The 26,490-nt window shown below is 46.4% G+C and overlaps 1 protein-coding gene across 5 annotated transcripts in view; it reads right to left on the bottom strand.

Moving 5' to 3' along the window:
* Positions 1 to 26,490, bottom strand: part of LOC135823293 (putative cyclin-dependent serine/threonine-protein kinase DDB_G0272797/DDB_G0274007) — a 28,202-nt gene that overhangs the window by 993 nt on the left and 719 nt on the right. For 3 of the 5 annotated variants that reach the window (XM_065336150.1, XM_065336151.1, XM_065336149.1), the window contains exons 2-9: positions 21,998 to 22,706; positions 18,939 to 19,076; positions 18,236 to 18,256; positions 14,071 to 14,181; positions 12,416 to 12,484; positions 8,285 to 8,424; positions 5,832 to 5,990; positions 4,036 to 4,148 (exon numbers count right to left, since the gene is read on the bottom strand). In XM_065336150.1, coding sequence (XP_065192222.1) covers positions 12,463 to 12,484; positions 14,071 to 14,181; positions 18,236 to 18,256; positions 18,939 to 19,076; positions 21,998 to 22,593 — 888 coding nt within the window. In that variant the 5' untranslated portion in view covers positions 22,594 to 22,706 and the 3' untranslated portion in view covers positions 4,036 to 4,148; positions 5,832 to 5,990; positions 8,285 to 8,424; positions 12,416 to 12,462. The remainder of the gene's footprint in view (positions 1 to 4,035; positions 4,149 to 5,831; positions 5,991 to 8,284; positions 8,425 to 12,415; positions 12,485 to 14,070; positions 14,182 to 18,235; positions 18,257 to 18,938; positions 19,077 to 21,997; positions 22,707 to 26,490) is intronic. The other 2 variants (XM_065336153.1, XM_065336152.1) reach the window with 1 other exon arrangement.

The following is a 26,490-nucleotide window of genomic DNA, read 5'->3' on the forward strand; positions in this document are numbered from 1 at the left end:
CTCAATGGGCTTAAACTCACCGAGTATGCTCAATGGGCTTAAACTCACCGAGTATGCTCAGTGGGCTTAAACTCACCGAGTATGCTCAATGGGCTTAAACTCACCGAGTATGCTCAATGGGCTTAAACTCACCGAGTATGCTCAGTGCGCTTAAACTCACCGAGTATGCTCAATGGGCTTAAACTCACCGAGTATGCTCAGTGGGCTTAAACTCACCGAGTATGCTCAATGGGCTTAAACTCACCGAGTATGCTCAATGGGCTTAAACTCACCGAGTATGCTCAGTGGGCTTAAACTCACCGAGTATGCTCAATGGGCTTAAACTCACCGAGTATGCTCAGTGGGCTTAAACTCACCGAGTATGCTCAGTGGGCTTAAACTCACCGAGTATGCTCAGTGGGCTTAAACTCACCGAGTATGCTCAGTGGGCTTAACTTAAACTAATCGAAGGCTCTGAAAGTAGCCCGGCTTGGCGGCTAATGCTACAAAAATTGGCAGATTCTGCTTGAAAAGCAGTAAAATTGGCAGAAGAGGAACTTCCTTGAATTCTGCTTCACTACCAAACATGCATGAAACGTACCAGATAAGTACCAAATCCTGCCAATTGTTCTGCCACCAATATCCGCCAAGGCCTACCTGAAAGCGTCATTAAAGAGTAATACAACTACGATTGAGCGGGCTTTAAACCAAATCAAAACCCTGAATGGGTCGTCAGAGTAATAAACTATGATTGAGCGGGCTTTAAACTAAATCAAACCCTGTAATAAACTATGATTGAGCGGGCTTTAAACTCCGATAAGGAGCTTGGTGGGAACTTCGCTGATTTGTCCTCTCCTGGACGACGACACAGGTATTGTTCTAAAGACAGTTATATAGACCGTTAGATAAACGGAAACATTTGCAGGATTCCTCTCAGTTGTGATTGCTTTTGTGTGTGGGTCTTTATCAGATGGTTTAAAAATATACATATAGATCTCCACCTCCAAAGGGTTGAAGCTAATAAAGACCTGTAATAGAAAACCTGGCTTTGCCTCGGTTTAAAGTTCTTAATAGCATACTCTGTTCTCATCAACTTCGAAGTTTGTTCCATCTCTACGTGCTCCTGCTGGGGATATTTAGCACGATTTTATCATGTCACTCTTCTCCGGGCTTTGACTACTCAAACCTTAAGCTGTGTTCACAACTGGCGCGTGTACGCATTTTGCTGGCTTTTGGGGCGCCATGCGTACGGAAACGCGCCGAAATGGAAATTCCAACATGTTGGAATTTTCAGCGAGTATCAGGCGCGTACCAGTCACTTTGAGTGGCGGGGTCAAATAATTAGTACTCGAAGGCATCGCATGCCCTAAAATACGAGTTGAATTGCTGTTTTTTGGTGAATGCCTGAGCGCACGTTTGGGCACGCATGAACCGCAGGCGTACCGCGTCCACGCGCCAGTTGTGAATACAGCTTTACTCAAATCACACCAGCAACCGGCACACTAAACTTTTAGTTTACACCCTAGTGGATGCACTTAAATTTGTTGTTTTCTTTACACAAGCCCGATAGGATGACCCTTGCAATTCATTCTATTAAATTTTCCTGGTGGAATTTCCCATTATAAAATAGTAAAATATTTGGCCAGGTTTGCACTGAAATGCATTGAGTTCCTTTCCTGTTCTTTCCGTTTTCAGTATTCATGCTCCAGGCTTTTCATACGATAGTCTCCATTTTGCAATCAGGCCCTCTCTTTTCGCGTTTTGAAAAATCGCGCTCTGATTTTCTGCACGGTAACTTCTAGCCTTGAGTGCGTTCAGCAAAGAACCGGGCCAGTGAGTGCGTTCAGCAAAGAAGCGGGCCAGTGAGTGCGTTCAGCAAAGAAGCCCGGCCAGTGAGTGCGTTCAGCAAAGAAGCGGGCCAGTGAGTGCGTTCAGCAAAGAAGCGGGCCAGTGAGTGCGTTCAGCAAAGAAGCAGGCCAGTTTCCGATGAAAGGCCTATAGCACATTCCGTTGATTGACACTACGCCTGAAAGAGAGGTGGAAAGTATTCACCACCCTGTTATAATGATCTTCTAGCCCTGCAACAGCACTAGGTATATGTACAGTCATGTACAACGGCATTGGAGTAGAAATCGTCAAGGCAACGGGTGGGAAATGCAAAACACGTTTTGAAAGCTCTCAGCAACCACTGCACTCCTGTAGAAAGCCACGTTTGTCTTTTCACGCTCCATCTCCTGTTCGCAGCTAGCTGGTCGTCGGAGCTAGCTGGTCGTCGGAGAGTATCAGTTTTCTGTTCTTGTTTGAACTCAACTGCCCGTTCTCGGTCTTTGTGTGCCTCACTGATCAGATACGGGGTTGAGAGCAGTTTCTTCTGAAACTCCTCCGAGTCGTAGTGTTTCATTTTGCTTAAAGGGGTACTCCGGGATTTTTTCGGTGGTGTGTTCTCTTCATGGGGGCCTTATATGGCCCCCAAAGAAGGGGAATCGCGATTACTAGACCCAAAAGTCGATATATATGAAGCCGGGGAGGGCCAAGTTTGTCTCCTCTTTTGATGGTTTTGATGACGTCACGTGTGATTAGTATTCAAATTCTCTGCATTTGAAGATCTTAGTTGTTTGAATTTTCTGGTGATGAAGAAAGGTGACATTGTTTGGTCAACATTCCCAAGCTTCACAACTGCGACCATACTCTAAGGAACCTGAAGGACCTCCTGAGGTGCCCCTGGTAGAAGCGCAGCCTGATGAGGGCCAGGAAATTGGAGCGGACGACTTCACTAGTCGACAAGGAAATAACGATTGGTGTTCCTGCTAGAAATGTGGGGTGATGCAGAGGGCAGTCGATTACCTTCGCTGTCGAGAGAGCGCTGCAGCTGTTAGCATTGACAGCCCTTTGACATGCGTTACACATCACCCCGACTTCGCGTCAGCTTGTCTAAACAAAACTGTTCTGACCATATGCCTCACGGCGTATAGAGAATTTCGGGATCCACGTACTCGGACCAGTGAAGTCATCCGCTCCAATCTCCTGGCCCTCATGAGGCTGCGCTTCTACCCGGGGCACCTCAGGGGTCCTTCAGGTTCCTTAGAGTATGCCCGCAGTTGTGAAGCTTGGGAATGTCGACCAAACATCGTTCTTCATCACCAGAAAATTCATACAACTAAGATCTTCAAATGCAGAGAATTTGAATGCTAATCACACGTGACGTCATCAAAACCATCAAAAGAGGAGACAAACTTGGCCCTCCCTGGCTTCATATATCGACTTTTTGGGTCTAGTTTTCGCGATTCCCCATTCCTTGGTCTTTTGCAGCAAGTGGCACACGCTTCGGCACGACAACGTCACATGCTAATTGCGTGAAAAAGTCATCATTGTAGACCAAAAAATGCAGTGTGGTTTCGTACCGTCTTGTACTGAGATATGCACGGCAATTTGTACTGTGATCTTTACGTAGTGTGGTTGTGGCCTAAGGCCCCGGATTATGAGCAGACTATACAGGTGGAATCATGATACTTCAAACCCCAAAATGCAAGGAAACCCACAACACATTATGTATGTCAAAATGCTCGCATTGTCCCGCAGAGTTGCGCTATGCACCTTAGACACAGATGTCATGGATGCTGAACTGACCAGTACAGCCTGCTTGTGCACTCTGAACTGATTTGTATAGTGTACAGTGTACAGTAAACTTTGAATTACACTTTGCTAACTTCGCATTATCAGCACAATCCCACACATTTTCTATGTACGTGGATTCTGTGGGACTTCTAATTAACCGGACATACCCGGTTTGAGGTTCGAATTATCATACATGGTTATGTGGGAAACGTATGGATGGAAATCAATCCTGGAAGCAAATTCTAATTTTAAAAGCGGTATGTTCGAATAAAGCCATATTTGAAGTATCAGGACTCTACCTGTAGTTGAACTCGGATGGTGGGTCAATTTAATTATTTAATGGATGAAAAAGGAGAAGAAGAAAAATGATACGTGTAGTCCTAGTGTTTATCGGTATTTGACACTACTATTTGTACATTCTAGAGCTGCTCAAGAACTCACCTGCATTTCAAATATCAAAAGTCTGAAAATTTGTTTTTTGTTAGTGCCTTGTACTTGTTGCAATGCACTGAATGCTTGATACCGCACGTCGGTCCGCTAGCTTGCTCCTTCACCTAAATGCAATGGTCCGGCATTACAAGGCAAAACCAGCTCGCACACCATCAACCGCACATGCATACTCACCCATGCACACACACACACACACACACACACACACACACACACACACACACACACACACACACACACACACACACACACATACACCACACACACACACATACACACACACACACACACACACCCATGGAGTGCACTCTTTTGGACCTACCAATGGTGAGGAGGGGAGCAAGTGACAAAATTGTTAAATAGTGGAGGGGATTTCCACGTGGAACTTAGCAGAGGGTCTATGCACTTTGGAAGCATGTATGTGGTGTTGTGTCTGCACGTTGCAACGAATTCGTGCCGCGAATTCAGCAGAGTGCTCTTGTCTGCAGTGTGATATCCAGGTTCTCCGCCAGGCACAAGTTGCAGCCCTTGGAGGCTGGGCTGTATGAGCTGGCCCTCTTTCTCACTCTCCATTTGATGCTGTAGTCTTTCCCTTTGTTTTTCAACGACCATATGTGGCTCGAGAGCTCTGTGTTGTGCTGATATCCTACATGGCGCATTGAAATCTTGTGGTTGTTATGCTGTACCTTGAATGGTGTCTCGGAGAGGCCAATATAATATTTCTCCTTGTTTTCGGCGTTCACTGCTGCTTCATACACGACAAATACTGATAGGCACGAGTTGGCCTGCATCAGCCATTCTTATTTTTCCTTCAATTGCAGGGCTTTTCTGCGTTGAAAAACAAAAGGAAAAGACTACGGCATCAAACGGAGAGTGAGAAATAGGGCCGGCTCATACAGCCCAGCCTCCAAGCGCTGCGACCTGTGCCTGGCGGAGAAGAGCACCCTGCGTCGCGAAGTGCAGGCACAACCCCAAACACATACTATTACAGAAATCCAGCACGCAACACCTGAATTATTGCACCATCTATAAGGCTAGTGCAACCATCGCACCCAGCTGTAACTCCTCAGACTTCACTGGCTCTGCTGTAGTACAGAAATCCAGCACCCAACACCTTAATTATTGCACCATCTATAAGGCTAGTGCAACCATCGCACCCAGCTGTAACTCCTCAGACTTCACTGGCTCTGCTGTAGTACAGAAATCCAGCACCCAACACCTGAATTCTCGCACCACCTAAAAGGCTAGTGCAGCCATCACACCTAACTGTAACTCCTCTGACTTCACTCTTCCATATGGTGCAGTGGTATGCGCAGTAGATTTCCAATCGAGAGGTTGCGGGTTCAATTTCCGAAGATTATGGTCGCACACGTCTTTCTTCTCTTTCTCATTCTCCTAGCTCTTTCTTTCATTCTCCTGGGTGGTTACCAACAGCCAGTGTATGCCGGAGTATGTGGTGTGGTGTGTGTCGAAAAAGAAAAAATTGAAAAAATTGAAAAAAATGAAAAATAGGGATTCATTGGCCAGAAAAAGCCACTTCAATCAGCTGTGTAGTGGATACCAGGCTGAAAATTAGTGGCGGTCAATTCATGCACCTTGCAAGCTGTTGAATGGTGTAATCCCAGCACAAGTTGCTATGTCTAACATAGCTGTTCGCTATCATCGCTTCCGCGATGGGCAGGTCTGAGGTGTATGTATGCATTGTTGTGAAAGTGGACCACAACGATAACTGTCTAACAGGCTTAATCTTATCGTGCACAAAATCGCCTCATTCTACTACAACTTACAGATCCTGTGTGATATGCAGCTGGTCCAGGACCTTGCTGCCTTTGCTTGGCATTAAGATTACGTGAGTAGCTGTTGGAAATCTTCATGCTGTAGCCAGCAGGATCTTTATTCTTGTATGTGTTGAGAGGTGGTAGGCCATACCTTCCTGGACCAGGGCCCTGAAAATAGTGCATCAATATGCGCATGGACACACATGCACACACGCACGCACTCCCACACATGTGCACAGACACAGACACAGACACACCGACACAGACATACATACACACCACACACGCACCACACGTACACAAACACGCAAGCACACACACGCACACACACACACACACACACACACACACAAACACACACACGCACACACACACACACACACACACACACACAAACACGCACAAACACACACACACACACCGTGACATAAACACACACACACACACACACACACACAAAAGCACACAAGCACACAAGCACATATACCCCAATCCACATAAAGATACACTCACACAGATGTGTTGTACGAGTCCTTGGTCACTACCAGAGATCTGGTACAACATTGGTCACTACCAGAGATCTGGTACAACATTGGTCACAACCAGAGATCTGGTACAACATTGGTCACTACCAGAGATCTGGTACAACATTGGTCACTACCAGAGATCTGGTACAACATTGGTCACTACCAGGGACCTGGTACAACAGTGGTCACTACCAGGGACCTGGTACAACCTTGGTCACAACCAGAGACAGGCGCATAGCCCGCATGGGGCCCGGAGGCACGTGTACCCCTTAAAAAATAGGACCTAGATCCAGCATGCACATAATGACCATGAATAGAGAGGTTAAGATGCACGTTATTTCCGACGTGATGCGCAATTTCACGTCAAATTTGGCATAAAATTCCAAATTTCTACTTGAGCAGCAGGTCACTGGCGTTGATTTTTCGACTTGCGAGCCAAGTAAAGCGAGCTGAACTTTCGCGTCACGTCAGAAATAACGTGCATCTTAACCTCTCTAGTGACATGCACCAGCCACCTTACACATATGCGGCCATGCACCCCCTGAAAGAGGTAACAGCTACTGTAAAACCGGAAAACTTCGGTGGAGATTTATCCTCGGGAACTTCAGTACAGGTAATTTTTACCTGAAATAAACTCAATTATTATCAACCACCAAACCACACCGTTGTACTCTCCAGCCGACCACAACACGTTGCCACAGCACACCATCAGCAAAACGACACTTCAGTTGGCACCCTGCTCCTTCAGACAGCAGCTGTTTCGATCCGCATCAAGATCTCGTCAGTGAAGGTTGGTAATGTAGAATGGCTAACAGATAGTGAACTTCACCCTTTTGTAGCAAAAACAGGGGAAACACAATGGAGCATCTTAGGCGCAAAGATTAGGGCTAAGCAAAAGAGATACTGATAGACTACACCGAGGATACTAGTAATATGAAGGGTGTTGCTACTTGCTACGCTGTGCCATCTATCAAAGTCACACCTGCCTATCGCTACATGACTGTACTCTCACTAACACCCTTCATATTACTAGTATCCTCGGTGTAGTCTATCAGTATCTCTTTTGCGTAGCCCTAATCTTTGTGCCTAAGATGCGCCATTATGTTTCCCCGTTTTTGCTACAAAAGGGTGAAGTTCACTATCTGTTAGCCATTCTACATTATCAACCTTCACTGACGAGATCTTGATGCGGATCGAAACAGCTGCTGTCTGAAGGGGCAGAGTGCCCACTGAAGTGTCGTTTTGCTGATGGTGTGCTGTGGCAATGTGTTGTGGTCGGCTGGAGAGCGCAACGGTGTGGTGTGGTGGTTGATAATAATCTAGACAAGGCCGAATGCTGATGCTTACCCCTCTGGATTAAAATAAAACTCGACCCAAAATTCAACAATGCACACAGTGTGCAAAATGCATTTTCGGATCTGGAAAACTGGTTTACCGAAATTTTCGCTCTACCGAACTATTGATTTTGGGAAATACCGAAAACATTACACCACCGAACATTCCCGGTTTTACAGTACACCCTAAGAGACATGGTATAAAGGATCACTGCCAGAGACATGGTATAAAGGATAGGATCACTGCCAGAGACATGGTATACAAGATCTCCACAGGAAAGGGAAAGGATATAAAAAGGAATCTCTGGAAGACGATTGGTTACTGAACACACCAGCAGTCACTGAAGACTTCTGGAGGTATTATTGCCAACCCAGGTCATAACACCCCCAGCCCCCTCAACCCATGGACAACAATATGATTGAGTGGTCACTTGCAACTGAACGCCTTTCTATCAGCAGGGGTTGTTAGGTATACGTATCAGCTGAGGTGCTAGCACATACTGCAGCAATGTTATCCACGATGTTTGACAGCCGGTCCCCACCCCTGTACCTCCCCTGATCCCGATCCCTGCTAACACTAAACCCAGTAGTCATGACTAACCTCTTTTTCCCCATCACAGCAGTGATGTTTTCGGTTACCCAGGATTGCCACTCGGGGTGCTGAAGTAATGTTGGTAATCTTATGTCCAATCAGATCAGGCAACTTGTAGCCTGCCGGGCCAGGCGCTTCAAATTTAAATTCTGCACACAGTCACAGCATACCAGCATACAGAGTAACAAGAACACACTACAGTCGACAACTGTTCTGCATCACACAGCCCTGGCTCTCTTTGGAAATACAGTGTACATGTAGTGAATGCATCGTATCAAGCCAGCCTAAAGCCTTTGTGATTAGCCCTATTCCTCATGAAATTGCACTTCTACTGCAACACTCGCACACACACACACACATACACACACACACACACACACAGATACACACACACACACACATACACACACACACACACATACATAATTATATACAATGTACATAGGCAGTTGTCTAAGATCCTCAGGCTGCGTATTGCTCTCTATCCAGTGTATGTACATACATACACAAATACATGTACATTTATTTATTTATAATTATTATTATTTATTTATTACAGCATCTCATAGCACAGTGAGAACACCGGCCAATGCAAAGAGAGAGGGTGTTAGCCAACCACGGCAAGGAAGGGAGAAGGGGAGGAGAAGAAAAAGGAACCGGCATGGATAAGCAGTGATTGCAACAAAATGAGAAACACAAAATCAAAGTCAAGGCGCGACAAGGCTCTTAAAAAGGCGGAGGGAAGAAAGGTCCTTAGCTTCTTGGGGAAGTGCCAGCCACGCAGAGTACGCAGTGAAAAAGGGAGAGTGAAGTAGAAAGGAGGACTTAGGTTTCGGAAGGGAAAGGGAGTTTCTTGTGCTACGGGAAGAGAACCAGTTGAAACAGTGGAGGTGAGGTGGACACAGATTGAGTTTGAGAGAATGGATAAGGGTGACAAGATGTGAATTACGTCTCTTAGACAAAGGGGTAGTGTCAGCAAGGGCATAAAGGGTGGAAGATGGAAGCATGCGGGGTTTTCGGAGGAGGATTTTGAGAACTTTTTTTGTGGTGAATTTCGAGCTTGGCAGCACGGGTTGTGGAAATTCCAGCCCAAGCAGTGTCTGCAGAATCAAAAATGTGGCGTAGGTAAGCTGAGTAAAAGAGGAGTTTACAAGAGATTGGGAGATGGTAACAGGGAGAAGAGAGGATTCCTAAAGATGAACTTGATCGTTTACATATGTAATCGATGTGGGGTTCCCATGAAAGGTTAGAGTCAATGAAAATGCCAAGATGCTTATGGCTGGAGACTATGTCTATAGGCTGGGGGAAAGTGGGATGGAGGAGGGGCAGAACATCGGGCTGAGAAGGAAAAAGCATGATTTTAGTTTTAGACAGATTGGGCGATAACCGCCAAGATGACATCCAGGAAATTACTCTTTGAATCCCGTTAGCTAGGTTACTCATCAGGCCAGTGATGTTAGGAGATGCCCGTAGGAGCGTTGTGTCGTCTGCGAACAGTGATGTGCCCGGGCCAGCTGCGGGCATATCATTGACGTATAAGATAAAAAGAAGGGGGCCGAGGATGGAACACTGGGGAACTCCGGATAGTACTGTTGTGTCGGCTGAGGACGTCCCATGTACCGTGACGTACTGCGTTCGCCCAGTTAGGTAAGATGTCAGCCATAGCAGGGGATTGCCGTCTACAGTAAATGATCCACGAAGCTTGGCCAAAAGCCCCCGGTGCCAGACGGTATCGAAGGCCTTGGCAAGATCGAAAAAACAGATCCCGACTAGATCTCCAGCATCCCGATGTCGACACACTAATTGCACCAGGCGCGTCAGCTGGAGGGTGGTAGAATCGCCTCTACGAAATCCGCACACACATTCATACTTAAACAAACACAAAGCGGAGTTGTCGTTGACTTGCGAAAGTGCTAAGCCCACGAAGAGAAGCCTGCGACACAAGTTCACAGTGGTGGGAAAACTTTTCTTTTTTTTAGTGTAATTCTGAGTTTCAGTTTTATGACTATTGAACCACCATCGTGGATGCTTTGGCTTGTTAGATTTCCTCACACTTGCACCTTTTTTCTCATTGTCCTTGTTCATTTGCTCTTGCCTGCATTTCACCTGACGGTAAGGCTTGAAAGTTTACCAAACTTTCAAAATTTTGGTGAAGAATCTGAAGTGTTTCTAGTTCCACATACACCGACATACCGACATAGACACAGACAACGGAGGCAGGAGCACACAAAGTGAGGGGTAGTAGACCGCAGCCAGATGTGACTAAAAAAACTGACTGGTGAGACTCAAAAACTGACTAAAGAAGTCAGGCAAAAGAACAGCAACAAAAGAAAAAACATCGGACATTATTCGCAAGAGGAAAAATGTTGTTCGGCGAGAAATCATTTCTCGCCTATCTCGCTCCACTGGGCCGGTGAGAAATATAACGTCTTTCTTGTAAGGGAGCATCTCATCAGTTCAATTTTTTTTCTAAATGTAAGGCCACCATTATTTACTTCTATTTTTCGCGCCAGTTCAACTTCCAGAATCATGCGAGAGGTGGAAAAAGAATAAAAAGTTGAAAAAATAAAAATAAAAAAGCTCATCAGAGGTGTATAGCACTGTATATAGCACAATAGCTCGTGCATGCCATGTACATTCGAATGAAAAATCGTACACGCGTCTACTCGAAATGCGGTACGGTTATTTAAAAAAATGCGAATTTATGAGATGCTCGTCAGTTTGAGGGAAAGTTGCAAACAGGACACGTCTGAAGAAAAATTGACTGTCATCACCACGATTCGAACCAGGGACCCTCGCTTATGACCGGCGATGCTCTACCACTAAGCTATGGTGTAGTGGTCATCCGAGCAGCGATCATTCAACATTATCTCCAGACTTCTATAAGGGGCCGTCTGTAATTACATGTATTTACTTAGAGACGTCTAACAGCCATTTCTGGTGGGTGGGTTCGCCTGCAAGGCGTTTCTAAAAAATACATTTCGGAGTGCATGCATGCATACCGCGCGTGTATGTACATGCAGATGTACAGTAGAACCTGGTGTAAGCGACCTCTAGCTCTAGCTCTCTGCTTTGAATGACCGTTTTCCATGCACGGAGGGCAGTTCTACACATAAACTGCATTGGATACAGCGACCACCTGCCTTGTGCGACCAGCGACCGACTTTTAGTGTGCCAAGTGCCGTATTGGACCTGCAGACAGCAACCAAAAGTGCCATCTTGGCTGTCAGGTTCGACAGCAACAGGGTTGAAGTGCGCTCTGATTCATGTGCATGCAGTCAACAGAAGTGACCAGGGACAGTGCAGGTTGCGCTGCATGCAGTTGAGTGAGGCGTGCTTTGCTGCAGAAAGTATTCTATGCTCCACACCTGTCAATATGAGTACATGGAAGTACAATCATGCATGATTGTACACAATCCGATATGCCACGAATGTATGGGACCTGGTTCCAAAGACCACCTGGCTTCAACGACCGCTTTTGCTTGCACCGTGGGGTGGTGGCTTAAACCAGGTTGTACTGTATATGATGTGGCACTGCTACAGCTAGCTAGTGCAGGAAGTCGTAGAGACGTAATACAGTCTACACTGCACTGCATGGGTCACGGCAGAGTGGCCAGAGAGACTGTTCGCTATAAAAAAGGGTCAATTTTGTATGGGTTCAAACAGGGACATGGACAAGGGTTCGCTATATCACGAAATTCGCTACAGTAAAACCTGGTGTAAGCGACCTCTCGTTTTAGCGACCACATGCTCTTAACGACCGTTTTTCTATGCACAGACAGTTCCACACAGACACTGTGGTACCTGGTTCTAAAGACCACCTGGTTTTAACGACCGCTTTTCCTTACACCGTGGGGTGGTCGCTTAAACCAGGTTTTACTGTATATGCGAGTTGATTATGAGTGGAATCGTCTGTACACTGTACTGCATATGTGTGCATAGTGTAGTGGTTATTATGAGTGGTATTACCTGCATTTTGGGGGGCGTTTCTGGGGGTGGGTGGGTGGGTCAAGAAAGAAACGCCTCTTAGACGTCTCTAAGTAAATACATGTATTTACAGACAACCCCTTAGATGCTCCCTGCCCATTCTAGCATTTTGTGGCCGAGAATACTGTAAACATTTTTCAGTCTGCAAATTACCTGGTATCTTTGTACAATGACGCATGGAGTACTTAGGACCTCTATCTTCAATTCCTGCATGGTAATCGCCTGCAGTAGCACATACAACGGGTGCATATACACACACCACACACACACGCACACACATGCATACATGCATGCACACAAGCATGGGCATGCACGCTCACACGCAAATGCAAACGTACATACAGAAACATACAGAAACACACACACACATGCACACACATGTACACACACACACACACACACACACGCGTGCGTGCGCGCACGCGTGCACACACACACACACACCACATCCACACACATAAGCACACACAATAACTCAATTACACGGTGAATTATTAGCATAGGACTATAAAGAGCCATGGGGAGAACATATGGAAAGGATATGATTACTTGTGAAATACTCAACTTTCAGACCAGTATCATCTCATGCAACTAGGGCTCAAACGGTTACGGTTTTCACCTTAATGTTAAAACTGCTAAGCTAACGGTCGGCTTTTCGGTTACAACCTATAAGCTGCGGCAGTGCGGCGAGTAGCTAGTTTGAACAGTATAGTTCAATGATACTCTTCGGCAATGTAGCATGCTGAATTACTACTCATACATGCACATGTTAGCATGCTCATTCAGGCATATTCACAGACCAGAAGCACTAAGATGGCATGAAGTTGATTCAAATTGTCACGGGTGGTACGATGGATGCAGTGTTCATTTCTTCATGTGATCTTGCAAAAATGGGGTGGGCGTTTGCAGTGGACTTTACGGTACGTATATGGGAGAGCCGCACCCCCACCCCTCTACACAATCCTGGATACGCCACTGTAACAAATCTTGGTACAAATATGCAGTATGCCCATTGAGTGTAAAGGTAATAGTTCACACTTCCAAAGCGTAGCCAGGGATTGTATGCGCTTTGGAACTGTTTTCATTGCCTATTTCCTCATTTCTCTTCACTCTCTTCGCTTTGTTTTCGGTGCCTGTACCTTCATTTCTATTTCTCTTTGCTTGCTGCTGAGGGAACATAATATTATGCTGGTTTGTATTCGCGGATTCCTATGTTGCATGGGCCAAGCGTACTCATCCGGCAGATGTGTGTGGACAATAATAAAAATTCACAGCGAAGAGCCCATCTGGAACAGGGAGAGACACCGGGGTGGGGGTGGGGGAGGAGAGAGAGAAAGAGAGAGAGAGAGGGAGAGATAGATAGGGAGAGAGAGAGAGAGAGAGAGAGAGAGAGAGAGAGAGAGAGAGAGAGAGAGAGAGACAGAGAGAGAGAGAGACAGAGAGAGACAGAGAGAGACAGAGAGAGACAGAGACAGAGAGAGAGATAGATAGATAGATAGAGAGAGAGAGAGAGAGAGAGAGAGAGAGAGAGAGAGAGAGAGAGAGAGAGAGAGAGAGAGAGAGAGAGAGAGAGAGAGAGAGAGAGAGAGAGAGAGAGAGAGAGAGGAGAGTGAGAGAGAGAGAGAGAAGAGAGAGAGAGAGAGAGAGAGAGGAGAGAGAGAGAGATAGAGAGAGAGAGAGGAGAGGAGAGAGAGAGAGGGGAGGAGATGACTCTCTCGCGCTGCGCGCGCTCTAGCATGTGTACATGGCTGCCACTGGGATGTGACGAATGCAAGAGTCACGGGATCTACAGGTTGCATGTCATGTACCTGGGCCAGGCATCCCGATGGCGATATGGATCTGGCATACATCGCTTGGCAAGACTGAATGCTGGCCCCTTTGAGTCACCAGTCCTAGTTATTGTTGCGCCTGGTTTGTACCTGCATGCACATGCAGGTAGCGCAAACACTTTCATGGAATAAATGCTAACTTCTAACAAATCCAAACAGAATACCAGGAACAATCTAGCCGAGGGAAACTCCACATCTCTGATCCTCAGCAGGCACCCATAGCAAGCAACCCCCTCCTCCCCCCCCCCCACCCCTCTCTCCAAAGAAAAACACATGGAAAAAGTTCATAACATTGAGAGCACAAACATATCACCAGCGAAACTTCTCTCAAGTCAAGGGGAATATTGCAGTCTTTATGATAAGCAGTCGAGCAGTCACACACGCATAGGATAAACGCACTACAATGTCCTGGATACATTATTAAAATATCAGGTTGGAGCTACTATAAATTATAGTACTCGTTCATTCAAGTGCACTGTATCACTGCTTTGCACTTTTTATCCCGTTCATCAATTTGACAGATGTCTGTTGGATTAACAGGGATGCTAGACTAACAAAATTTCCAAGCATAATGGTCACTTGCATGTAGGGGAGGTTCATCCAAAATGAAAAATTCAAGCTAGTAGTTAAGCATGCACTATTTGCAATGGTGAATGTCCCAGGTTGATCAGAGCAGCCGTTCCAGAGTTACAGCACCTTGACATTTTCACAAATTCGGTGACACCATAAAGTTTCCTAAGGGTGTGCAGATGGTCCGTCCCGTGAGACTCCTTGGAGATTTATGAAGGTGGAATTGTCTAGTGCTCACTATCGCTGTTCAGTTAAATTCCTTACATCTTGTCGTCGTCGTGGATTAGTCCCGTCCTTCATTGCAAACTGTTCCAAAGCTACGACATTGTTCAGATCGTGTGTAGAGAAGCGTGAGTCAATCTTTCATGGAATGCTATTAAACAAGATCATCGAGGAGAAATACCGTACCATTAACAGCTTGAAGAGACAGCGTCAACATCTCCTGGGGCAACTATATCGAGAACTGACTGCAACACGTATCGGATGGCTGCTAGGTCATGCCAATGAGATGTATCACTGCTAGATGAGGGATGACGGAGCACGGCTGATGAGGAAGGAGAAGGTGCTCACAGAGAGGGAGATGAGGCTTGGCACACCTCAGGCGAGTCCGCAATGTTATTTGACTGGACAAGAGCACAGTATTATCAAGGATCTTCGCCGCAACAACAGTATCACCATTAAGCCCTCGGAGCAGAGCAAGGGTTTTGTTGCGATGGCCACGGATCGCTACATCGAAAAACTTAACAGCATCCTTGATTGTAAAGCCAGCTACGAAGAGTGCAACATTGCAGTGGGTGACCTGGACAGGGAGTCGGCAGGTGTAACAAAAGATATCAAAACAGGAAAAATCTCCCCGTCACTCGCGCGCGCCTTGCCACCGCATAATTCGCGCATGCCGGTGTTCTATGGTCTCCCGAAGGACCATAAAAGTGGTCTTCCCCTGCGACCTGTTTTCTCGTCATATGGTAGTCCTACAAGTAACATTTCGTTACTATTAGAGCAAATACTCAATCAATTGCTTAAGTTTGTCCCAGCGCACTCCACCGCATAATTCGCGCATGCCGGTGTTCTATGGTCTCCCGAAGGACCATAAAAGTGGTCTTCCCCTGCGACCTGTTTTCTCGTCATATGGTAGTCCTACAAGTAACATTTCGTTACTATTAGAGCAAATACTCAATCAATTGCTTAAGTTTGTCCCAGCGCACTTGTCCTGTACTGTCGATTGTATTGCAGCACTGAATGCCACGAGTGATCTTCCGCAGGATTGTATTGTGGCGTCCTTGGATGTAGTATCATTGTACTCCAATATCCCGATCAACGAAAGTGTTGATGCGGCAATTGAGTTACTCGAAGAGCACCGCGCAGAGATTGATATGTTTTCGTTGTCAGTATCAGATATCCACGATTTGCTTTTGTTTGTCCTGAACTCCAATTTCTTCGAGTTCAATGGTAATGTGTACCGCCAGCGACTGGGCTTGGCTATGGGTAACCACCTGGTGCCCCCCATGGCTATAATCTTCATGTCAAGATTGGAGTCGCTCGCACTGTCTGATTTTCCTTTGAAACCACTTCTGTACCTCCGTTATAACCTCCGTTATATTGATGACTGTATTATTATTAGGCTGTTTGGCGTCGCATTGTTCTTACAATTTGTTGAACACCTAAACTCTCGCCATCCGCACATACGATTCACAACGGACTACACACGCTCCGCCAATTCTCACACGATCAGTTATTTGGACCTGTCCATATCGTGCTCAAGTGGTAACTGCTGGATTGGGAGCGGTTTGTCAAGCCGTCTCACAGTGGTGTTCACTTGGCGTACCTGTCGTCCTTGCCGTTGGACACAAAAATCGTCGTAGCAAACAACCAGTTCAGCAGGGCAATCGCCAAATCGACAACAGAAGACGGACGTCAACAAAGCATCGCCAAGATAACAACGCTACTCAAGAACAACCACTATCCCCAATCAGCCATACAACACGCCATACAAAGACACCAATGCACCACATCACAGCGGAGTACCGGCAGTCATCATCTCAGTCAAGCGCAACCGGAGAAAAAGAAATACACATCCATCATCAAGGTGCCATACATCAACGAGAGGCTCGCTAACAATGTCTGAAAACCGTCAGATCATTCGGTAAAGACGTACGTGTTGTCTTCACGTCCGGACGTTCGTTGCGGGACATGTTGGTGTCGTCGTCACTCAGCCGGCCTATTTGCCCGAGAACGGTACAGCAGCAGAAGAAGAAGAGAGGAAGGGGCAGGCCGGCTGAGTGTCGTGGATGTATTGCTGGCCTTCAACGGAATACGTGTATGTCTAAGGATGTTGTGTATTCGTTGAGGTGTGCTGTCTGTGGCGAGGAATATGTCGGTGAGACTGAGTGGACGGTGAGGAAACGCAGCGAGGAGCACCACGGCCAGGCAAAGAATGCCACACAGGGAAAGCCTTGGGGTGAACATTACAGCAAGAAACGCCACATTTTCCCCGAGTCATCTTTGCCATTCTCCCAAGCCTCGATTCTCGCCCAGAGGCAGAGATCCTACGTAGGCCCCCGAATCATGGAGGCCCTCTTCATGTGAAAGAGGAAACCGGCAGTGAATATGGACAAGGGCTGGCGTTTGCTGGGCGATGTTTAGGTGCTTGGGCGGTATTTGTCACTGATATGTTCAGTTTGTGCTTTTTGCAACAGTACATACACGCTTGCTTTTGCTGGGGATGGTGTGATGCTACTGCTTGGTTTTGGGAGATTGTGATGTCCTAGCCTGCTTCGTGTGTTTTTTACTGCTCCTGTTGCTGCTTCTGCTGCTGCTGTTGCTGCTGGTTTTGTTCGCGCTGTCCTTCCCTTTCTTTTGGTGTTATTTGTCTCATCGTTTTGTTAGATATAATAACCATAGTCTTAGTTCTAGATTTACTGTTATTCCTGAAGATGGGCCTGGCCCGAATATTTAGATTTTATTATTTTTGGAAGAATTTGTAGCCAAGAGACCGTTTTCGAGTAGTGGTGTATAACCATGGGAACCATAAATTTGTCATCATTTATCCAGGTCTAGAACATTATGCTTGGATGGGAGAAGATGGGGTACAGCCAACTTCTTTCTGTTTCACTCCAACAACAAAACCCCTGCCAGGTATTGTTCCGGGTTTGCATACTGATAAGGTAATGTCCCAAGCCAAAGTTGGAGAAACATTCAACTCCTTGCCAAATGATGACGCTGTCACGATGTCACAGAATTTAGTGAACACGCCCGGTTGCCATAGCTCCAGAATGGCTGCTGTGTGCTCATTCTGTTAGAGGGAATACGCAGTGCTTGCAGCAGTGTGCATATTGGCGACCTCTAGTCTATGGTAGACCACAGGGTTCACAGAAGCCCATTACATTAGGTTCCCTACCTTGTTCTTGACTTGCTGTGACTGCACAGTGCTACACAGAGCATGGGTATTCACATGACTTTACAATAATGAAGTTTCCATGAAAAAATCTGTTTCATTTTTTCTAAGAAATCCTACGGAACTCAAGGCATCGGGTTAAGAGGCCTGACTAAAGCACATAGCATCACTCAAACTTACTTGGGTCCAGGATGTTTTGCCCTTCCATGCACAGTGATCCAGACAACACAAGTCACGTGACAGTTGCGGTAGTACCAGCATCAACAGCAGTATCGTCAGTTACAGGAACAGTGCCAGCACCGATCGAAACATCGGCAGTTACAGGAACAGTGCCAGCACCGATCGAAACATCGGCAGTTACAGGAACAGTGCCAGCACCGATCGAAACATCGGCAGTAGAATTATAGTTGACGACAGCAGCGACAGCAGCAGTAGTGGCGGTGGTGGCGGTAGCAGCAGAAGTAGCAGCAGCAGCCGCAGCCGTAGCAGCAGCCACAGCAGCCACATAAACAGGAGCAAAAGGAGCAGTGGTGAAGACAAATTCTAATGCTTCAGTGACAATAATTGGAGCTTTGCATGAGCAGATAATACGTTGTATAGCAACACACTAACCAGTACATGTATAGCAACACACTAACCAGTACATGTGTATCAACACACTAACCAGCACATGTATACTAGCAACACACTAACCAGTACAGGTGTATCAACACACCAACCAGAGTACATGTATATCAACACACTAACCAGAATACATGTATACTAGCAACACACCAACCAGAGTATTGTGTAGCAACACACTAACCAGAGTACATGTATAGCAACACACCAACCAGAATACATGTCTAGAAACACACACAAGACACACTGGTTCAGTACATACCTCGTGCCAAGATTCCTGACATTGCCCCTGTCAAACTGGGACTTTGGTATCTTCGGGTTTCTGGCAAAGGAATAAGCTGGTAGCTGGTGTTTATTAACTGTGTGGTTTTTAGTGCCTAACAAAGATGGTAGGGTATACCTGTAAACAACACATGGTACAGTACATGTACAACATGCATCACACACCATCATGACGGCAAGGTTGCACTGAACTGTAGACAATAGCAACGTTCAGCAACGTGAAAGTTCGAACTTTTGGTGGCGGTGATATTTCGCGAATAAGTATTTTACGAAAAGGAAACCTTGTGAGGTTTAGCAACACGAATTTTTATCTTGAAGTTATACGATTTCTAAAGTACCGTACCGTATATGCAGCTCAGTCTCAAGCAGGGGGCTGTAAATTTACTACTCCTTGCCGTCAAGCGCGTACCGAGGAAAGGGAAAATAACTTTCACAAATTGCTGCAACTTCGCGTCCAAGTTGTCGAAGTTTCGAGCTTTGTTTTTGTACTCATTCCCAGACTTGCATTTTCTTTCGAACTTTCGCTTTGCTAAACATCTCTAATAACATTCCCATAACATACCTATTTACTCGACTCAATTTGTGCAGACTTGGTGCATTCACCGTGAAAGTTCGAACCTTTGGTGGCGGTGATATTTCGCGAATAAGTATTTTTCGAAAAGGAAACCTTGTGAGGTTTAGCAACACGAATTTTTATCTTGAAGTTACACACAAGCGGAAAAACCGTCAGAGATCAAATTCCATTACACAGTGTTTCACCGTTCAAGCAACGGATCATCAGATGGATGATCAAACGAAGTATGATACACTGGTTATATACTCAGAAGGTGTGAACTCCATCACTATGGAGTGTGAAAATTATCATTATGTCGGGTTCCGGATGTGACAAGTCCATTTTTCATGATGCATTGTACAGAGTGCCTAGGTGCTAGATGAGGGTGATGATATTGCGGGGTGTGACCAGCCCATTTTTCATGATGCATTGCACAGAGTGCCTAGGGAAAGGTGATAGCGCAGAGTGGTGCCATGCCAGGTAACAGATATAGAGGCGCTACCAAGGCCATGGAATAATCACTGTCCTTATGTGATGGGCACAAAATTTGATAGGACATACTTGCTTTCGTGCCTGCATTTTGACACAATCTCATTTCGCTTGTTTAGCCTAGTGCGGGCGTCGGTTTCGAGGATGTGATACTTCTCGGTAGTGCAGAGGCCACATCTCTTGGACGTGTTATCGAACGAGGTGGCCGTGTCGCGGATCTTCCAGTCAATGACGTACTGTCTGTTGTCCCGCTTCATCGACCAAACATGCTTTGACAACTCGGTGGAATTCTCATAGCGGTCATGCCTGAGCGTAGTCAAATGGTTGGAGTAGCGAGCTCATCTTGAAGTTATACGATTTCTAAAGTACCGTACCGTATATGCAACTCAGTCTCAAGCAAGGGGCTGTAAATTTACTACTCCTTGCCATCAAGCGTGTACCGAGGAAAGGGAAAATAACTTTCACAAATTGCTGCAACTTCGCGTCCAAGTTGTCGAAGTTTCGAGCTTTGTTTTTGTACTCATTCCCAGACTTGCATTTTCTTTCGAACTTTCGCTTTGCTAAACATCTCTAATAACATTCCCATAACATACCTATTTACTCGACTCAATTTGTGCAGACTTGGTGCATTCACCCTCCCCCCCCCCCCCCCACACACACATACACACACATACAAAACACACAAAAACATGACCTCAAACAACAGTGTGGACAATGGTACACTACTGCACAGGTGGTAAGTGAAATCACATCCCAGGAGAGGTGCGCTTGCACTGCACCAACACAGCACGCAACCACACCACCCCCAAAGCAAGGACAGGGCATGCATGCACATGTACGTATACGGGTAACTGCTGTACTGTACGCCTACTGTATCTTGCAGTTACACCATGACCAACAGGGAGTGTTTGGGGGAGATCTAAGTGGCCTGATGCAAAACTCTCATCACAGACAAACTTTTCTTGTTTGAATGTGTTCTTTTCAGATGTGCCCTTGTTCCCGTGAACCGTGTGACTATAGAAGAAGCGTGTGCAAATTGAGTCGGCAAAGAGTAGTAGTGCCGACATTGCACGTATAAGGGCAAGACATACATGTATTATCCACCATTCTTTACGGAGGTGACACAATGGGTGCGTGCGTAGTAAAGCACAAACAAAAGGGTACAGCGAAGTAGTGCAGTCGTGCAGCAACATGGAGGTTTGCAGTACAACGGTACATACTTGTGAAGTCGTACAAGCGCATACTCAAGACAGAAAGTGAATGCTGAACAAGTGAGGCTTCAGGCTTTCCTGGCATGCCAGGGGAATGCACACTTCTCGCTACGTTTTGCTGTAGCTCGGCTGCAGCATTCGTCTGTAAAATCCAGGGTCTCATTTCAGTAATCTCCACTGTGCAAAGAAATTTCCAGTGGCTCGTGTGCTTTGCGTACTCATTATTATTCATTTATATATCCATGTGTCAGGGTACTGCTCTTTGGTATCTACTGAAACTGGGTCACTATTCAAGAAAGGGCTCTAATTGCGCCAAAGCAGACTTCACCGTTCTGATCAATATCCAGCATGATCAATTTTCTGTTCGTTGGCTTTTAAGCATCGCCTTACTACTGGTCTACCCTAGTTCGCACGACATCGGTTACAAAACAAACCTCATTAGTAGACAACGATCCAAAATTCACTGATGCGTGAAAGAGGACATTCAAGTCCGGATAGTGGATAATACTCGTCATAAGACAGCCATTTTGAACCCCCCCCCCCCCTCTCCCCCGGGCTGTCTACTAACGAGGGCAGACCTGTAATATGAGCAGGAGCTTCAGGACAGAGAGTCGTAAATTCAGTACTCTACAGGCTAGGCTGGCATCAGACTTGCTCAGTTAGCGAGGCTTGGGAGCGGCTGGCGAAGTGGTATTTGAATGCATCACCGCCATTTTGAAGTTACTAGCACATGTGCAATGGTATAACATATTTTACACATTTTAAAATGACAAACAGTTCACTTACGATGCCGGGCCAGGTGTAATTTGCGTGGCAGCAATATCTAATTTGGGACTTGCCGGGCGCTTTTCAATGTACTGTGTGTGGTGAGATCCTCTGGGTGCTTTCCGACGGTCACGCAAAGATTCAACCCGTGACAACATCAAGTCCTCTGGATCACTGATGTCCTGCCACTCATTGCTCATTGAGTCACTGCTATATTCCAACTCCTGGCTTGCTTCATAATCTCCTGGACCCGGCGGTGGAGATGATGATGAGGTCAGCCCTTGATCAGCTGGTACTGATGTGTTCATATCTGCATCCTGCTGATCATATTCTGCTAGAGGACTGGAGTAATCTTGAAGTTCTTGTTCTTCTTGCTGCAAGTGCTCCTCCTGCCACGTTTGTTGGTCTTGCTGCCATTGTTCCTCCTCCTGCCACATCTGTTGGTCTTGCTGCAATTGCTCCTCCTCCTGCTGATGATGTTGGCGGTGGTGCTGTTCCTGATCAATTTGTCCATGCTGTACTGGCTGGAGAGAATTCCCATTTTGGCTTTGATCATGCGGAAAGTGGTCAGCATCACCGATCTTGTGAGAAGGCGAGGGTTCAAGTTGGGCAGCCATGTGCTTTGCGCCAGCCTACGACGAACTGTGTCAGTGCGGACTTGAAGAACCTTGCTGGCTGCTGACCGTCTGAGGTGTACTTAAACTGATTCGGCTGCCTCCTAGTGTCGATCCTGCAGGAAATACAAGCATATAGTACATGCAAAGATGTACAGTTACCTTGTACCATGTTTGCAGAGCAGAAAATGATGTTCCACGGTGCACTGATTTATCTAGCCATCATTTTCTCCTTGAAAAGCTACTTCGAAGTAGACTGCTATAAAGTTGTCTATGGGGCTGAGTCAAGAGTAGAAAGAGTGGTTTGTCAACTTACAACCACCCCAATCAGCTCAGTAATATTCACTCAAAGACAAAATACACTGAGATGCTCAGTGAAATGTTATGGTATGGAATCCAAGGGCAAAATTGGCACTGTACCAATTGCCCATCATCAAAATACGCATTCCGATTCAATACGATATGTTTGAAGTTTTGTCGGCGTTGGCCCCGAGACCACACGCCCCCGCACAAGAAATTATTTTCTTTGTGAAATGTCCATATTCACACATACGTATTGCTACATTCAGCCAATAGCTGGTTGACATGACCAAGGGGTTTGCAACTGAATTTTTTCAAGCTAGCATCTCGGGTTGTGCAGGAACAAAATTATACAGTTAGTGGGGTGGTTCAAGGCAGTAAGCACACCAACTTCAAGTTCTCCCTAGAAATGGGAGGGTTTTCTCGAGCTATGATGAACAAACATGTGGCAGATCACTATACTCGGCATATTGCAGTCAAATCTGTTTTAACACCCAGTCCACCGCTTGCTACACAGAAACTCCGGTCTATAGATCTAGGCCATTAGTTTCTACAGACATGTAGATCCTAATGCACGCCTGATGAAACATGGCTTGAGTACCCGAGACGAGAGGTCTTCTACCAGATCGCTGGTGCCTATTACTAAATAGCTAGCATATAGTATCCAACAAAGGTTGATCATCCAAGTCGTGAAAGCAGCATTTCTTTCTGTGTATTTGGTAGAGTAGAACGGACGTCGGGAAAAGCCTATGGTAGTTATCGAACGCGGATCTACATCTACATGTACGTATTTACGATATTTTGTGGAAGCCATACCTCATGGTCACACATATGCAGATTTAGAAATACTGGAACCGTTACCAACTTCTACCAGCTTCAAACCTAGTAAAGCCGGTAGAGGAAAGTAGAATCGACCATTTGGGGTAGAAAATAACGAACACATCTACCGAAACCTATAGACCAAAAACACCCCCCCCCCCCCCCCCCACACACACACACACACTTCCCTGTCGTACTTCGGTTCAGTGTGGTTTACCTATCTACTGTAACCGTTGTAGCTAACACGTAGGACAGATTTCAGTGCACGGGGAGACATGTGACTTTTTCCCCTCCTTCAAAAGTTTGCGCTGCTTTATCATGGCTATATCTGTACACTGCATGTACTGGCCAGTGTTTTTCGCCTTATCTCCGAACCCCTACCCTCCACCATACTCTCTCCCCTCCCTACCCAGGGGCGTCGGAAGGTAATTTAGTGTGGTACGGTCAGCCATCTGAAGTACAATTTGCGCGTGAGGGAGGGGGCGGCTGAGCCGACATTTTTGGAAATTCAGAGCCCAAATCAGTGCATTTTATTGATTCACAGGGTACTTGGGGCAACGAGTGGGTAGCGCGCCCCTGCTACCATGCCTGCTGTCTGAGACCGATACAATGCAGCACTGTGCAGCACTGTGCAGCACTGTGCAGCACTGTGCAGTATAAAGTAGAGTATAACATACGTGATGGGATTATAAACTACATGTATCTGACTTGTACAGGCTAAGTTGCTTATTACTTGCAAAAGTGCTCGATTCCACAGAGCTGCATTTGGCTCCAGCTAGAGCCAAATGGCCATTGTGGCTTGAGCACCCTGCATTACACTAGACCAGTCGACCTTAGCTTTAGATACATGTACACAGTACTGACATTGCATGTACCTAGCCCTACAATGAAGGCAATAAATTACTGATTCTAATTATTATTTACGTCCCTTGAGGCTTGATATGATGGGCAGGCGCGTGCACCGCGCGGTTTTCTTGGAGCCCGGAAACCACCTTTTTGCGGCCAGCGATATTTTTGCTGCATGCGCAACATGCGGTGCGCGTGCACTGTCACAGTGTGCGTAGATGCAATTTTCGTGTGAAAGGCAGGGAACGTGTAGTGCACGTGCCGCTACTGCTGAGTACATGTCAATATCATGTTGCATTCAGGCACAGCCACTACGGTACCGGCGCTAGTGACATGTCCACTCACGCGCGATGCAAATACTTTTTTGCTGGACTCGACGCTGTACAGTGTACGAGACTGTGCTTGTGCGAGGACATCAAAGACAAAGCGCGGACAGTAGGCATGTCGCATATGTCCAAAGTGGAAACAAGTGCTTTCATCTTGGTTTTGAAGTGGGTGCTTTGGTCTTGGACTCGAGTACGAGCGGCTGTCTGTTTTGTTAGTAAAATTACTGTTCAGGTTTGTGGTTTTGAGGACAAAGGCATTGAGTTTTCAGCAGAAGACTTTGTCCGCTCTCTGGGAGAAAAAATACAGCAGCGTCGCACCCGGAACGACTGGAAATTTCTGACGGAGAGTCGGATTCCTCCGCCACCGGCATTGCTGAAGGCGGCAGCCAAGTTGAAGTTTAAGACTGCTTCTTAGACTCACTCACTAGCAAGAGTGTCTGAATTTTCCTTCACTACTTCGAACTACTTGTATAACGTCGGCTAGCCTATTCATTTATCCTGTGTCAGGAAAATACCTTTGTACCACATTTGTTTTGATGGCTCGGTGGGACTGGCAGCCATAACTTTTAAAGCTTCCTTTTAATACTGCTGAATCTGCAGGTAGCTTATTGCAAAATGGCGGTCGAACATTTTTGGAAACCACCTTTTTTTGACCCGGTGCACGCGCCTGACGGGGGTACTAGAAGTACTAGTAGTAGATCTCCATCGTTACACTGAAGTAATAGTTAGGTTCACTGTGTCTAGTAAGTTGGCAACTACAATGCAGTGGCAAAGATAAGACCAGGGCAGGGGCAGCATTACCTAACACCAGCAGAGTAGTCCACTCGGTGTCATTATCATGATTATGAATTTATAATGTATGTAGTAGCTATTAGCTGACAGTCAGTCCAGGACTACCGTGCTAGTACTACGCCTCTGGGCTCCATGATCCAGCCAAACGAGGGTCAGAGGCCACCGCACAGGCCAGGGCACAGCACAGGCGCTGACACCAGCCCGCTGCCGGGTCGTAGATGCAGAAAAGAACTACTAGTAGTACAGGGCCTGCTGGAGAGCCGGGTCAGCCGGGTCACGCGCCCGGCTGGGGAACTGCACGACCTGGCTGAACAGATAACACCGGGTCCAGTCTGACCCGGCTGAAAAAATGTCTCAAACTGACAATGGATTCCTAAAATACGGGTGAACTTTTACGACTCGCGGACCCCATCTGTTGCAAATCTAGCGCAACCGTACACCATGGTAGATCTACACACTACAGTCTACCACAGTCTACAAGCGACAGAAACTCGGCTAGGGTCAACTGGGGTCAACTGGTTCGAGCGCGATCTGGCCAGCGGCGAGCAGGAAGTCAGGACATTCAAAGTCGATGGGGCAGGCAGTCAAAAGCGTAACTTTGGCGGGGTGCTTTTGACACAGTGGCAAGTTTTCAGCCGATTGGTGATTTGGACGATGGAGCCCGCAGCGAAGAGAAAAAGAACTCACGCTTTCCAAGACTCTTGGAAGAAAGGTCGACCCTGGCTGGACTACGACCATGTCAGTCTACTAGTATCCATGTCATGCGCTTTGTGCAAGACGCATTTCCAAAGGAAGACGAGCGGCGGTGGATTTGGTC

Source organism: Sycon ciliatum, chromosome 8 (assembly GCF_964019385.1).
Source record: "Sycon ciliatum chromosome 8, ocSycCili1.1, whole genome shotgun sequence".
NCBI classification, from domain to species: Eukaryota; Metazoa; Porifera; class Calcarea; order Leucosolenida; family Sycettidae; genus Sycon; species Sycon ciliatum.